This window comes from Octopus sinensis, linkage group LG25, assembly GCF_006345805.1.
Source record: "Octopus sinensis linkage group LG25, ASM634580v1, whole genome shotgun sequence".
NCBI lineage: Eukaryota > Metazoa > Mollusca > Cephalopoda > Octopoda > Octopodidae > Octopus > Octopus sinensis.
In genome coordinates, this window is record NC_043021.1 from 7200331 (window position 1) to 7216924 (window position 16594).

Consider the following 16594-nt stretch of genomic DNA (forward strand, 5'->3'; position numbering starts at 1 on the left):
CATCATCACAAGGCATTGTAATTGTCATCATAACATCATAGTCACATTGGCAGCATCATGGTTCCCTTCTTCACCTGTCATTGTCGTCATCATCATCATCATCATCATTGTAATTGTCATTGTAGCATCATGGTCAATATTGACAGCATCATTGTTTCCTTCCCTCAACTGTCATCATCGGTCATTTTAACTGTCATTATAACGGTCACTAGTCAGATATTGGTACCTCTCATGGTTGGCCTATTTGCTGGAAATACCAACCAAATTTTTTTTTCAAATTCCACCTCACCTAGCTTTTAATATTAAAAAAAAACAACAAAAAAACAAAGATGCAGCCTTGGATATTGGTATACATTATGCCTGAATAAGATGGCATAGTCATAGCTAGAGAATGCTTTTGATTACAAGTCAGCTCAACGTTGTGATCTGATCTGGAACTAGGCAACATTCTCCTCATCCTAATCATCATCATGCCTAAGATCCATAAATATAATAACTGATTAAATCTGGAGTTGTCTCTCTTCTCAATTCTGAGCTCAGATTTTCTTTCAGTGAAATAAGTACCCATGGTGTGTGTGTGTGTGTGTTTGTTTGTTTGTTTATTGTATGTTTACTTGTTTATAATGATTGTTTGAAAAACAAATAGCCCTGACACACTAATAGTTCTTTAATTCTGTGCTTCACTATTGCAGTCCATGGTTGATTTCAGCAATAGATGAGGTTTACTTTGGGAAATGATTGCTAACTTCTTGTACAGTTGCTGTTTTCGATTTCTGGAGAATGAATGGGATGCAGGAATTGATCCTTCATGGCCCTTTTCACAGTACAACACATTTGAATGTGGTTGAGAGAAAACTCAAGAGAATCAACCCCTTTGCTTACTGATCCCTCACTGTAAGCTAACCATAACAAAATTTGCACTGGTTGCAGAGAGTCAGAATACTACAGGGTATCCTATCCTACACACCAATGACCTTACCTTACTACATACATATACAGGCTTCTTTCGTGGAGGCGCAATGGCCCAGTGGTTAGGGCAGCGGACTCGCGGTCGTAGGATCGCGGTTTCAGTTCCCAGATCGGGCGTTGTGAGTGTTTATTGAGTGAAAACATCTAAAGCTCCACGAGGCTCCAGCAGGGATGGTGGTGATCCCTGCTGTATTTCAAAGGGCTGGCCTTGTCACTCTCTGTGTCACGCTGAATATCCCCGAGAACTACGTTAAGGGTACACGTGTCTGTGGAGTGCTCAGCCACTTACACGTTAATTTCACGAGCAGGCTGTTCCGTTGATCGGATCAACCGGAACCCTCATCGTTGTAACCGACGGAGTGCTTCCAACACAGGCTTCTTTCAGGTTCTGTCTGCTAAATGCACTCACAAGGCCTTGTTTAACCTGAGGCTATATAGTAAAAGACATTTGCCCAAGGTGTCATACAGTGAGGCTGAACTCGGAACCATGTGCTTGGGAAGCTATCTTACCTTGCTGCCTTTTCTGGCACACTAATTGGAAACAAATCATTGTTATCATTGTCATTTGTGATCGTTGTCTTATTGCTGTTGCCATTGCAACCATCATAATCACCACCACCATCATAACCACCACCACCACCACCACCATCATCATAACTGAAACAGTGGTTGCATGCCTGATTACAACATTCAGTTTCTCATTTACTTGTTTAACAAGTTTGTTTAAGCTTTGTTGGTGTAACCTCCTAGTTTGTCCTGCTGTGGGTTCTTCAGTCACATATGTAATCACTAGCATGCTGCTATTGATGATTGATCTTGCTATCTCCATCCATTTCTCCTTTACCTCCCTAATTAACTGAAGTCACCATCGTTGTCGACAATACCACCACCACTACAGTCACCATAAAACTTCGTCAACATCACAGTTTTATTATTAATTTCTTTAAAAAAAATATATCTGTTGTTGTCATCATCGTCATCATCATCATCACCATCATCATCACCATCATCACCACCAGCATCATCATGCCTAGCATATTCAGCTTGTTGCTGGACGTATCATTAATGTACCAGCTGTTCGCTTCTCATGAACTAAGGTGGTATGTTCTGTTCAAGTCTCAAGGACATTGTGGAGACTCTTTGCAATGCCAAGTAACACTGCTTTCTGGATATGCTCTATTTTCATTTGTATGCCTACCTTTTTCAACTACTTTGTTATTATTATTATTATTATTATTATCATGGTAGAATCGTTAAATATCATCAGGTAAACACCTTGTATTTCTTTTGTCTCTTTCTGAGATTAAAGCTGGTCAAGGTAAAATTTATTCCTTTCATTCTTACAGGGTTAATAAAATAGATTACCTGTCAACAACTCTCTTCTCCACAAAAATCGGTGGCCTTGTGCTTAAATTAGAAACTATTATTATTGTTATTCAGTTTAGTTTAAATCCAGTTTTTATTACTCTGAGCGGAGTTCAAGGTGTTTTGTTTCAATTTCCTCAATTGCAGGCATGGCTGTGTGGTAAGAGGCTTGCTTCCCAACCATATGGTACCAGGTTCAGTTCCACTGTGTGGCACCTTGGGCAAGCATCTTCTACTACACTTTTAGGTCAACCAAAGCCTTGTTTGTGGATTTGGTGAATGGGACTGAAAAAAGCCTGTTGCGTGCATGCTTGTCCTCCACCATTTGACAACCAATTTAGCAAAAGAGACCAATACTGGGCTTCAAAGAAAGTATTGGGGTGAATTCCATTTGACTAAATTCTTGAAAGCAGTGCCCCAGCATGGCCACTGAAAGATAAATAACATAAAAGTGGGCAGGGGGCCAAGAATAGGAAAGAAACTTCTGGAGAGCTGATTAAAATCACCTGTATTACTCATTCCCATATATATATATATATATATATTGATAAAACGGTAAGATAACAAAAGAAAGAAAGCTCAATATTATGTAAATAGAGGAAATTTATCTATACAATAATATGTTACATTACTCGATAGTCAAGATAAAACTCTGAGTTTCAGATGCCGAAGTGGAAATCCACAACACCATCTCTTCGGTTATAGCCAGATAACCGAAGAGATGGTGTTGTGGATTTCCACTTCGGCATCTGAAACTCAGAGTTTTATCTTGACTATCGAGTAATGTAACATATTATTGTATATATATATATATATATATATATATATATATGCATATATATGAATACTAAAGGGTTAATTTTCATTAGCACAAAATTTTTTAACACAACTTCCAAACCAAATACAGTTTTCCTGCCCCATCCCTCCAATACTTAATTGGTACTTCATTTTATTAACTCCTGTGGGATTTGAACTCAGAACTTAAAGGACATAGCTAAATACCATAAGGTATTATTTTTGTTTCTGCCACTGTCTCATTTCTATCACTTTGCTGTCTTCAAGTGCAAAGATTGTTCAATTACTTAACCCCAAATTTTGGCACCGTGTGCTGAAGCTAGAAAAGAGTTATTATATCAAAACAAGTTTCACTTCTCCTTTTCCATTTTCCCTTTTTCTCCTTGACCCCTCACTTTCCCCTTTTTGATATGAAACCAAATCAGACTGTTATATATATATATATATATATATATATATATGGACGTTAAACGACGATGATGATGATGATGATATATATATATTATTGCTTTTTAGAAACTTCTAGAGATATGAAATAAATTGTTTTAACGGTGGAACTCAAAGTAGATCTATAAATAATAGTGTGTAGGATATTGGGTTAAAAACCCCTTGGAGTCAAAGGCTGCCCTTGATCTGTCATGGTCACAGATGTAGTTTCAGGTCCCACAGGATTTTGACTTTCGTGTCCAAAGAGATTTTAACCAATATTCTACATGCTATTATTTATAGCTTTATCTAGTTTGAGTTCCACTGTTAAAACAATTTATTTTACATACATACATACATACATACATACATACATACATATATATATAAAATTTAAAGGACTGACCACTAAAAGTGGACGGTCAGCATGCTAGATATAGATGTCAAAATCGCTATTTTCCACGAAGAATGTGTGTCTATATCTAGCATATTGACCGTCCACTTTTAGTGGTCAGTCCTTTAAATTTTGTATGTAAAAATATTTTAATCTTCGGATTTTTTTAAATATGCTAGGCCACTGGTTTTAATTGATTAATATCAATTTCTACCCTTATTCAATTTTATATATATATATATATATATATATATATAATATTGGTTGGGTGTGCAAATGGGAGAGAAAGAAGTACTCAATACATGTAGTGGTGTATTTATTTGTTTGAATTTGAAGATACATTTCACTCTGTTGCTTCTCTGAATGTCCTATTCTCTCGTCTGTGCCAAAAGTGGCTGCTCTTCTTTTTCCGTTTCTTTCTCTACCCACCCCACCCCCATTCTTTGCTACATTACATTACTGGGTCGAACACAAGAACAAGAAGAGAAAACTTCGAGAGTAGCAACGAAGTGTGTCTTCAGTTTCAAACAATATGTGTATGTGTGTGGTGTGGTGTGGTGTTTGATCTTTCGCTGCTTCCCCCCCCCACACACACACACATTTTTCCATGTACGGTGCTGGTGTCATTAGCTGCATGTCATCTAACATTAAACTTGGCTGCTGCTTCGTTAATTTCCCTCTGCTCCGTTACCTCCCATTTGCACCACCCACCCACCCTGCCTTCTATTTTGTAGTCTGCATGCTGCTAGCCACTGCTTCATTAATGTGTACATGCTTTATTACAGTTGCTGTTGCAATTCTGTTCCAAATTTGTGCAGTTTTGCAAAAAGAAAAAAAAAGAAAATCCTGCAGAAAAGAAACATTTTTATTTGATTATCAAAAGCTTTTGTATATATATGTATATATGCTTGTGTATATACACACACTCATAAATATATGCATATATGCATTTATAAATATATATGAAAAATGTGTATGTTTATACATGATGATAATGATTTCCGTGACTAATTATATAATTGTAATTTGCTTTAATTAGTACTGTTTTGGTATTTTAGGTGTTTATTGTTTAATTAATCTTTAATTGCTTACTAATTTTAGGGTTGGTTAAAACAGTTATTCCCTTCATCCCTTTTGAGACCTTCTGCCTCTGTTACAAGTCATTATTACTATAATTAATCGTTTTCCTGTCGGGTGTCAAAATCATTGCAACATGAGATCTAATGTTTCTTGGTATAGAGTTTCAGCTGTTTTGTTCTAAGTTCACACCTCTGGCAAAGCTTAACCTGCCTCCTCTTTCTCTTTTTCTATGAGTGTTGATAGGATAAGTACCAGCTGCGTACTGGAGTTTATGAAATGAATTATATGTCTCCCTCTATGGCTGCTTATAAGTTCTGTGTCTCCTCTATGGCAGTGCATACTTAGTTTTAAATATACCAAGATTGGCTTTGTCCTCTTCATCCCTTTTCAGGGTCAATAAAATAAATTACTTAGTCAATTACTGGAGTTTTTTTTAATTGACTAACCCCTCCCCTCAAAATTGCTGGCCTTGTGCTTAAATCAGAAACAATTATGAGGTGACAATGGTGAGCTGGCAGAAATGATTAGAATGTGGACAAAATGATTTGTAGTACTTGTTCTGTCTCTTTATGTTCTGAGTTCAAGTTCTGCTGAAGTCAACTTTGGCTGTCATCCCTCTGGGGGTCAATAAAATAAAGTACCAGTCAAATACTGAGATCAATATAATCAATTAACCTCTTTCACACAAAAATTGTTGGCCTTGTGCCAAAATTTGAAGCATTATTATTATTATTATTATTATTATTATTATCATTATTATTATTGTTGTTGTTGTTTAAGATGTAACACAGTATCCAATATCATGATGTTGTTAAATGAAGATGTTGTCTGCTGGAGTTGTGGTACTGTCAAGTCATTATTATTATTATTATATTATTATTATTATTATTGTTATAAATTCCTAGAAAAATACCACAGTCTCTAGAGAAATATATCCGGTTCCTTCATGGCATAGTTGGGTCCCATTTCCTTTTGTAGTAATCAAAACCAAACACACACAGATACACACACATGCACTCGTATATTCTTTCAAAGACTGGTTCTGTTTTCTTTCTAGATTGAAAGTGCTGAGCCAATAAAAATTAATTGACTGGTCTCCCTGTTTTTATGAGTTCAGAAATATTTAGTTCATTTTTTTGCCACTGTGATATTTGGCAGTTTTGACTCAAGGTCTAATCTTCGCCTTTAAAACCCGTTAAACAAATCCTGTTAATTAATCCCAAGATCTACCATAACATGGTCCAGCAAAATTGAGTGTTTAGTTCCACATGTGTTGCAAGTTCAAATCCCACCAAAGTTGTATTTGCGATGAAATTGGCAATTGACTTTACAAGTAGCTATTAACTACTCCTAAAGTAGTTAATAACTACTTAGGTAAAATATCTGTAGTTTCTAATAAAGTAACCAATTTAGAAAACACAGAAGACTCTCTTGTCCACTTAAACCCCCATGCCCTTCGGCCCCTTATGTCTTGCTTTTTCTACTTTCACTGTTCTTTGGTGATGGTTTTTTTTTCATTCTTATCTCTCTCTTTCAAAATATTAGCTCTACCCTTCCACTAACCTCGTGTTAAATACCTTCCCAGGACTAAATCTGTCTCCAGCCCCCTTTTCACTTCATTCCATTCTTACAACCTTTTGGTATGTATTCCAAAAGTCTTTTCTTCTCTTGCTATTTATTATAATTATTATTATTATTATTATTATTATTTGTTGTTTAATTTCATATTTTTATTATTTCTATCCACAATGTCTACTTTGCATTTTTTTTTTATCTCTCTTTCTTTATAATTTTAAATACTTTGCTGAAAAAATTTTTCTTTATTGATTTACACACAAACACAGACACCTGGTAATGCTCTGCATATTGTTAGACAGCTCATGTAACATACACACATACAGTATATTTTATAGCATCACATAGCTCATGCATCAGGCACACATTTTTTTTTTTGCATAGTATCATGTAACTCATGCATTACACACACACACACACACACACACTTTTATTGTATTATATCACACTGTCTATGTATTATGTACTCACATGCACACACGACCCTAGATACTACCCAACGGTTATGTATTACGCTAACATAGTATTTTATAGTATTGTATTATCTGTATGTGTGTATCTCTCTCACACACATAGACACAAAATATCAGCAGCACCAATAGCCTTGTTAACCACCCCTTGTTAGCCCACCGCTGTGTTGGGATGCACACCATTAATAGCTGCAGGTAAACAAATTTCTGTTTTGATCTAGTTCACATTGTTTTCTTTGTTGTCTTTCCCAATGGACCCTGCCGGACAGTAGAGAGAGGGCAACATTCCTAGATTACCAAGCTGCACCCTTGCAATAAACTGCTGCATATCTAAGCATGCAGTATGTTCTTACATTATATATGAATATATATTGCATTAGGAAGGGCATCTAGCCGTAGAAACCATGACGAATCAGCCTGGAACCTGGTGCAGGTTTCTAGCTTGCCAGCTCTGGTCAAACTGTCCAACCCATGCCAGCATGGATAATGGTCGTTAAATGATGATGATTATATGTACTACTAGATCTTTGATTGCATTTAGGTGTGTGCTGTAAGAAATGAGTTTGGGAAATTTGGGAAATTGTAATATTAATGATAGCTAATCTTGAACATTTAGTTTGAATCAAGTCTAAGAATCTTGTACACCTATCCAAAATTAAGACACCTGATTACTATCCAGTCGGGAACCATGTATCTAGGATTAAGACATTTGATTGTGATCCAGTCATGAACCATTTATACATATATAGGCTTATGACATCAGGCTATCTGTCTATCTATCCGCTCAGTCGAAGTCGACTCTCGGTCACTCGTTGGATCAGTGTCCTCCAGTCAGTTCTATCCTGGGTCACTTCTTTCAGATTGGCTATGTCCATTCCAGTATCCCTCTTGATGGTGTCAAGCCAGCGGTTCTTGGTCGGCCTCTTCCTCTCTTGCCACTGACCATTCCAAGCATGATGTCCTTCTCCAGGGATTTTCTCCGCATAATATGACCGAAATATGCCAATCTATGCTTGGTGATCCTAGCTTCTAGCGACATTTTCGGCCTGATCTGCTTAAGAACTTCTCCATTGGTGAGCCTCGCTGTCCATGGAATCCGTAAAAGTCTTCTCCAACACCAAAGCTCGAATGCATTAATTCTCTTCTGGTCATCAGGCGCCATGTACATATATACATCTGATTATGATCCAATCAGGAACTGTGTACACATATCTAGGATTAAGACAACTGATCGTGATTAGCATTCCAAACCAACTGAAACTTTGTACAAATGCTGATATTGTTAAAAATATTGCTGTGGTTATTATGCACGCACGCACACACACACACACACACACACACTGGTATACACATACTCAGAGGCACACATATACACAGTTACAAAGGTAAATGTACATATTACACATAAACAGAGGTTCACACACATACATATAAACATATACATACATGCATATACATAAATGTATGCAAATACACATGCAATATGCACCTTAATTAAGCATCAATGAAATACTTATTATTGGATTGTAATTATATTTCTTAATTAACAGAGCTGAAAGGTCAGTTTTTCTTCTGAAACAAAAAAATAAAGAACGAACAAGACAAAAAAAATTCTGCTTTTCTCCTGTGTACATAGGTCCGAAACGCGGCACACTGAAGGCTATGATGTCAGCATATAACAGTTGTGAAGCAATGCTCGAAAATTTGAGCAGTGGTAGCAGTAGTGATGGTGATAGCATGGATGAAGGTGGCGAGGATGTCAGTGGTGTTGGCATTAGCGGTGCCGTTGCTGGTGGGTACAGCAGCTTCACTTCTGTTGCCAGTGACAAAGCCGTTGCTTTCACTCCGTCGTCTTCTGCCGGCTCTGCTTCTCCGAAGGGTTACAGGTCGCCGCCCTCTTCTTCTGCTTCCTCCTCTTCCTCTTCCTCTTCTTACCGGACCCCACCTTTGGGTAGTCACTTGCCCGAACACTTTGATGACAATGGTATGCATGCAATCATTTTAAATAGTTGCTTTTTCTTTATTTGTTCTTGCTTTTGTTTTATTTGATTATTTGTTGTTTTTTTTTGTAATATTTTTTGCATTTTCAATTTTTTTAATACCCTCAAAACCCCATGTATAGATTTTATACTGTCTGATACTCTTTTCAAGTTTGGAGTCTATATAGTCTTAAAACCCCTTTAGTACAATGGGTATGTATATATATATATATATATATATCATCATCGATGCCAGCGCCGCCTCGACTGGCTTCCGTGTCGGTGGCACGTAAAATGCACCAATCCGACCGTGGCCAATGCCAGCCTCGCCTGGCTCCAGTGCAGGTGGCACGTAAAAAGCACCTACTACACTCACGGAGTGGTTGGCGTGAGGAAGGGATCCAGCTGTAGAAACTCTGCCAGATAAGACCGGAGCCTGGTGCAGCCTTCTGGCTTCCCAGATTCCCGGTCAAACCGTCCAACCCATGCTAGCATGGAGAACGGACGTTAAATGATGATGATGATATATATATATATATATATATATATATATAATTGTAAACATTAAGGCAAGGCAATATCATTATGGGAAGAAAGTAAAAATCTTACACCTGTTTCTGCGATATCCCCGAGTATGGGATATTCTGTCATCAGAGACAAATAGGGAAAACTTATATAACTTAGTGGTTTGGCAAAAGAGACCGATAGAGTAAGTGCTAGACTTACAAAGAATAAGTCCTGGGGTCAATTTGTTCGACTAAAGGTGGTGCTCCAGCATGGCTGAATAATAAAAGAATAAAAGAATATACATACACACACACACAGTGTTGCACAACACTAACATAATCCAGTGAATTAGTTTTTAATTTTTTATTTCATATATAGTTGTATGTATGGCTTTGTGGTAAGAAGCTTGCTTCCCAACCACCTGGTTCCAGGTTCAGTCCCATTACGTGGCACCTTGGGCAAATGTCTTTTACTATAGCCTCAGGCTGACCAAAGCGTTGTGCATGGATTTGGTAGGCAGAAGCCGAATGAAACCCATTGTGTGTGTGTGTTCCCACAACCACTTGACAATCAGTGTTGGTGTGTTTACATCCCCATAACTTAGTGTTTCAGCAAAAGAGACTGGTAAAATAAGTTCCATGCTTGAAAAAAAAAATAGAGGTACTGAAAAATCACGCCCACATTTGTATGGGTTTTAGTATAACTCTTGTATAAATAAAAACTAAATCTTCTAAAAATAATAGTTTTATTACATTATTAAGGTTGTATTTCTTTGTAAAAGTTAGTGTGTGTGTGTGTAAAAGGACTTTCTTGCCTGAAGCAGGTATGGCTGTGTGGTAAGTAGCTTGCTTCCCAACCACATGGTTCCAACTTCAATCCCACTGTGTGGCACTTAGGGCAAGTGTTTTCTACTAAAGCCTCGAGCTGACCAAAGCCTTTGATTTTGTAGGCGAAAACTAAAAGAAGCCCATTTGTGTGTGTGTGTGTGCGCTGAGGTCAACTTTGCCTTTTGTTCCTACAACATCGAGGAAATAAGTTATTGGAGTTAATGAAATCAATACCCACCTATCCCTAAATTGCTGCCCTTCTGCCTAACTTAGAAATAATTATTCAAACCCCCTAATTTTAATTTTAATGAAAAAGGTCATATTTATACATGGAGTTTTAGAGTTCTTATTTTTCTTTTATGTTGATTATTATTATTATATCATCATTATTGTTGTTGCTTTGGTTGAGTCTGTGTATTAATTTAAATATTACTTAGCTTGCGAATGTAGACTGAACTTCATGGTCATCTTATTTACTGACCCTCATAATCATCCACACACACTCATGCAATCACAATTGCACCTCACTCAGAACCACACAATCTGTATTTCCTCACAAATGCTCTCTTACTCACTTTTTCATGAACACTTACACTTCAACTTACTATTATACACACATTCACTAAAGTTCATAGTTTCAGTTTTACTTACCTTATCCAACATGAAATGCTGAGTTTAGTGTAGGAATCCTGCATGATATAAGATAAGAGTGAGGTTTTCCTACATTTTACTGCAAGCCCCGACTGGCCTCCGTGCCGGTGGCACGTAAAAAGCACCATCCGATCGTAGCCGTTGCCAGCTTTGCCTGGCCCCCGTGCCGGTGGCATGTAAAAAGCACCATCCGTCCGTGGCCGTTTGCTAGCCCCGTCTGGCACCTGTGCGGGTGACACGTAAAAAGCACCCACTACACTCACGGAGTGATTGGCGTTAGGAAGGGCATCCAGCCGTAGAAACACTGCCAGATCAGACTGGGCCTGGTGCAGCCTTCTGGCTTCCCAGACCCCAGTTGAACTGTCCAACCCATGCTAGCATGGAAAACGGATGCTAAATGATGATGATGATGATGTATTCTGTGGCTATTTGAGTTGAAGAGAGAAGAATTTTTAACTATAGAAATCTGGCAGGAGAGTGTTTAGGCAGCGCATAACCAGTACTTTATTTTACTAACCCAGGAAGTATGAAAGGCAAAGCTGACTTTAGCAGGATTTGAACTCAGAATGTAAAGAGCTAAAACAATACGGCAAAGCATTCTTTTTTTCAATACTCTAATGATTCTCTCAATTCACTGCTCAGTTATTCACAAATAATAAAGGTCTGGTTGAGAATTGAACCACTGAATGTGGTGGTTTGACATTAGGACCTTTCTCTTCTACATTTTAGTTTTGTTCATTGCACTCTCCTTGTCATTCTGTAAATTAGAAATGAGTTAGCAAACAGCTGTTTGCTCTCCACCTCTCTTCTTTACATGAAACTGGTGAAAGGACTCTGACCAACCCCACATGACTGCCAGTGGACTAATGCATGTCAATAAAATAAAGAAACTGTGTGAACTGTCAAGTAGTTGACAGTGTTGATCATCCATATTGGTTACTGTGTTAGTTTGATACCATAACTGCATTTGGTGTAGTACAGAATACATTCTGTGTGAACATTAATTTTGTCAAAGGTTTTTCTAGAAAACCATATCCAAATATTTATTGGGGTAATACTATTCTTACACCTGTCCTGTACACTCATGTCATAACAGAAGCAAGCATCAATAATTTTGCAGGCAATTTTCCTATTAAGTGAATTTAGCTGCAATTATGCTGAGAGATGGTGTTTGTTTGTTTTTTTTTATTTTTTTTTTTTGCTTCTTATTACTGTCGTTGAAAATTTATTTCTATATGTGAGTGTAATTTAAAAAAAAAATTATTTGTGCTTGTAGGGGCCGTAGTTTGTTGTCCTTGATTCAAAAGACATATAGGTATGGTTACCTAGCAGTGAAGGTGCTTAAACCTCCCCATAATCATAACACGAACTCAATTTTTGTCCTTGGATGGCAACTGTTATTTCCTATTTGCTTTCCCCTAGAAAGTATGAAAAATGGCCAATATTTCCTTCAAACTTTGCTTTTGTTACATTTATTCCAACACCAAAGAATCCCCTCTCAGCACATGGCTACAATGCTCCCCCACTACTCCTGCTCACAATCAGAGATGTACATATTGTCAGCCACTAATGGACATGCTCAAGTGGTTATGGTCCATCAACTGACAAGAAAATCTGTGGTATTGAGCAGAATATTTGCTATAACGATATTTCTGCTTCTGCAACTCAATACTGAATCTGTCTGAAATTTAATGGAAAATAGGTCAGTTTCAAAACATTGATGTCCAAGACAGAAAAGCAAAGTTTGAAGAGAATAGTAGTCATTTCCTTTGATTTCTAGATAGAATCAAATATGAAATAATATTGACCAAAGACAAAAGAAAAAAGAAATTATGTCACAGTGTAATATATGAGGAAAACATCTGTCACACTATCAGCTTGTCCTTGGGGTGACTATCCTCACATCCTCTTATGCACTTAAACTATTATTAGTGAACATCATAAATTCCAGTGTTCACTGGGTCACTATAAGTATTACATGTGAGAATTTCCCACATTTATTGTGGACCCAATCTCTCACCAAAGATACCACAGATGAAGGATTTTGAACTCAGTACTATAAACTAATGGAATACTTGTCAATTATACAGTGCTCTTAGTTGTTTGTGTTAGTGAGATGTACTTCCTATCTACCCTAATTATCTACAATTAGCTATACCTCCTAATCCATAGTACCTTTTTACAGCAGTATGCCCCATCTGTGGTGCTTGCTTAGTTATATCTCCCATTTGTGGTACTTAGCTGCTTGACTTGCTGGAAATAGCAACCAAGTTCCCTACAATCATACCTTGCCATCATGAAAAAAGAAAAGAAAGATGCATCAGATAATGCAATCAGGGGTGCACTATACTTCGAAAAAATAGAAATTGGATGGTCATGAATGGAATGCCTTTGATCATAGGTCTGCTCCATGGGATTTGACTTGGGGCTTAACAGCAGCTATAACTTGTATTTTTGTTTTCATCTGCTGGAATGAATTTAACTTTGAATAATGTTTGCTAGACTGTAGGCTAATTTCTTAAGACCAGTTTACTTCCTCTAAACAAATTAATTTTCCCTATATCAATCAGTATTATTATCTTGTTGATTTACCTGCTGATGTCTTATGAATCGCTGATGAAGATCATAAAGACTGAAATATATCTGGCATTGTCTCCCTTACTTGCTGAAATAAATAAATAAATAAATAAATGAAACAATAACGGTATTAGCTGTTGACTAGCATTGATTTCTCCCTCCTCCACCTCACCGTAATTATCTCCACTGGAATATTTATTGTAGGGATTATTAAAATACTAACACTAGCTTCCAACTTGTTTATTCATCGTATGCCATCTCTTCTTTAAATACTTCTAATTCTCCCTGCCAACCAATGTACTTCCTTGTGCATTTACTCAAGGATTCCTTCACCACTTCTTTGATAAGTGTGGCGAAATGTGTACTTCACTGATGAGGTCATGATAACACTGAAACCTATTTGAAGTTGTCTTCCATATTAAGTAAAATAATTAAAACAGTATTTTAATCTCTTTTTTTTATATTCCTTTTTCCTGACTGCATATTTATTTCTAGCAATATTCGTGATGTTGCTTTCATTAAAATTATATTAGAATTAACTTAACTATCACTATTTTGTCTATATAAACTGGGTATACGTCATTTTGAAACACCTGGTGTGTGTGTGAGTGTGTGTGCGTGTGCATGTGTGCATACATGCACATATTCTCATTATTTTACTATTTTCTCTTAAATATAGTTGTTGTCGTTATGGCTGTTGTTGCTGTTGCTGCTATTACTACTGTTGTTTTTGTTGTTGTTGCTACTGCATGTGTTGCTTGTTAGCTTAATTACCATTACATCATACTCTCCCCTTCTTGATGACTCCACCCCCCACACTACTCCATCAAATCATATACCCCTCCATGACTATCACCACCTGCCATCATCCGGCTCTCCCAATTCTCCTTTCTTAAATAAAATGGGAGAGGTCAACAAATAAGTTACGCAAAACTTTTTGATCCCCACCTCATCTACTCGCCATCTTTTTCTCTTCCTCTTCCTTTCTATTTTGTTGACAGGTCAATAATTGTTACTTTCATTGATCCTGAGGTAAGGCATGCGTGTTAAAATTAAAGCTAGTAGACCTACTACTTGGCTAGATGGTTACTCAAAATTTACTCCTACTCAGAATAAAAAGGCCCTGCTTGATACTGTCAGAACTTGCTTTTCTTCTCAACTTATAAACTTTCATTTGTTTGCTAGTTCAAATCTTGTTGAACTGTGACCTTGAAGAATTTTAGTCAGTCGTTTATTGATCTTTAAACTGTTAAACTGTGGCCTTCAAGAATTTTAGTCTTATATTGATTCCTCCCCGACAAATTGTTGAACTTTACCTCCAAGGATGTTAATCTTGTAGTAACCCCTAAGTCACTGAACTATGACCTTCAATGATTTTAGACAGTTATATATACTGACACCCAGATCATCAAACAGCAATCCTCAAGGATTTTAGTCCTTATATATCAACCCCAAAATCACTGAGCTGTAATTTTGAATAAGTTCACTCAATAATAAATTGATGCCTAAATCACTGAACCATGATCTTCGTAGACTTTAATCTTATATTGGTCCCTAAGCCTTAAATCATTAGATTGTTTAAGTTTTTTAGTCACACACCTTAAATATATATATATATAATTAATATAAACAGCAGGTTGCAATGTTTCACCAAAAAGGAGAATTATGATTGTCACTAAATATGACTAGGGTGTTAAGAAACGCTTACATGCTAGAAATAGGAGCTAAAATGCGCTAATACTGCAGTTAATGCACATGAACTTATATATTAACAAGGACCTGAACTATCCAAAAATTTCTGATCAAGAATTCTTAAAACTGACATCAGTTTCGGCAATTTCTATTGCCTTATCAGTTCAGCCTGGTTGATCTTGGCTTTCTTCGGCTTGCTTCTCTATTATAGTATATATGTTTTTGTCATCCAAATTAATGGATGGTTTAGCGATTCGCTAATGTGTATACATAAAAATTGCTATAAGCAGCAAGTTATATATATATATATATATATAAATTAAATTAGAGATAAAACCACTATTAGGCAAATCAAACAGTGAAAAACATAAACCAAAACAGAAATAAAATTAATTAATATAAAATACAAAATTTAAATTATTTAAATTTAAAGTTAAAAATTAAAAATTATTAATTTATATTTATAAATTTATGTATATATAGTATGTATATATGTAAAGGTGTGTGGCTTAGTGGCTAGTGTATTTGGCTCATGATCACAAGGTTGTGAGTTTGATTCCTGGTGGCATGTTGTCTCCTTCAGCAAGACGCTTTATTTCTTGTTGCTCTAGTTCACTGAGTTCTATCTGTAGTTCAGTAGACTGGCCTTGTCACATTTGATGTGCCATGCTGAATCTCCCCGAGAACTACGTTAAGGATCCGTGTGTTTGTGGAGTGCCACTTGCAAATTTTCACTAGCAGGTTTTTCTGCTGATTGGACAGACTGGAACCCTTATTGTTGTAACTGACAGTGTTCCAGTCAGCCACACACATATATATATGCTTTTGGTGCGAATGGGTTTTTTTTATACAGCGCCAAGTTTACAATCCTGTAAATAATAATAGTGGTATTTTTTTATATAAGTTTAAAGCTTATGGCGATCACCATGCAATGACTAAGGAAAGTGTCTAATAAAGGGGCATATAAGCCCTCGACAGAAAAAAGAAGGCTTTCCTAATATATATATATATATATATATATATATATATATATATATATATATATATATATATATATATATATATATATATATATATATATATCACGTGATCACATGACCGACCAGACCATCAGATGTTGTTACACATCGCTGGTCACAATGCGTTCGCATTGTTTTTAGCCTTCGAATGACGCCACCCCGCTGGCTAAGCGAGCAGGCCAACAGAAGAAAGAGTGGTGAAAGAGTACAGCAGGGATCACCACCCCCTGCCGGAGCCCCGTGGAGCTTTTAGGTGTTTTCACTCAAT

The 16594-nt window shown here is 36.7% G+C and overlaps 1 protein-coding gene across 8 annotated transcripts in view; it reads left to right on the forward strand.

The window, feature by feature from the left end:
* LOC115224197 (striatin-3) overlaps positions 1–16594 on the forward strand; it is a 253651-nt gene that overhangs the window by 220589 nt on the left and 16468 nt on the right. For 4 of the 8 annotated variants that reach the window (XM_029794954.2, XM_029794955.2, XM_029794956.2 and 1 more), the window contains one exon: positions 8711–9058. The exons of the other annotated variants lie outside the window; for them this stretch is intronic. In XM_029794954.2, the coding sequence (XP_029650814.1) occupies positions 8711–9058 (348 nt within the window). The remainder of the gene's footprint in view (positions 1–8710; positions 9059–16594) is intronic. 8 annotated transcript variants of the gene reach the window in all.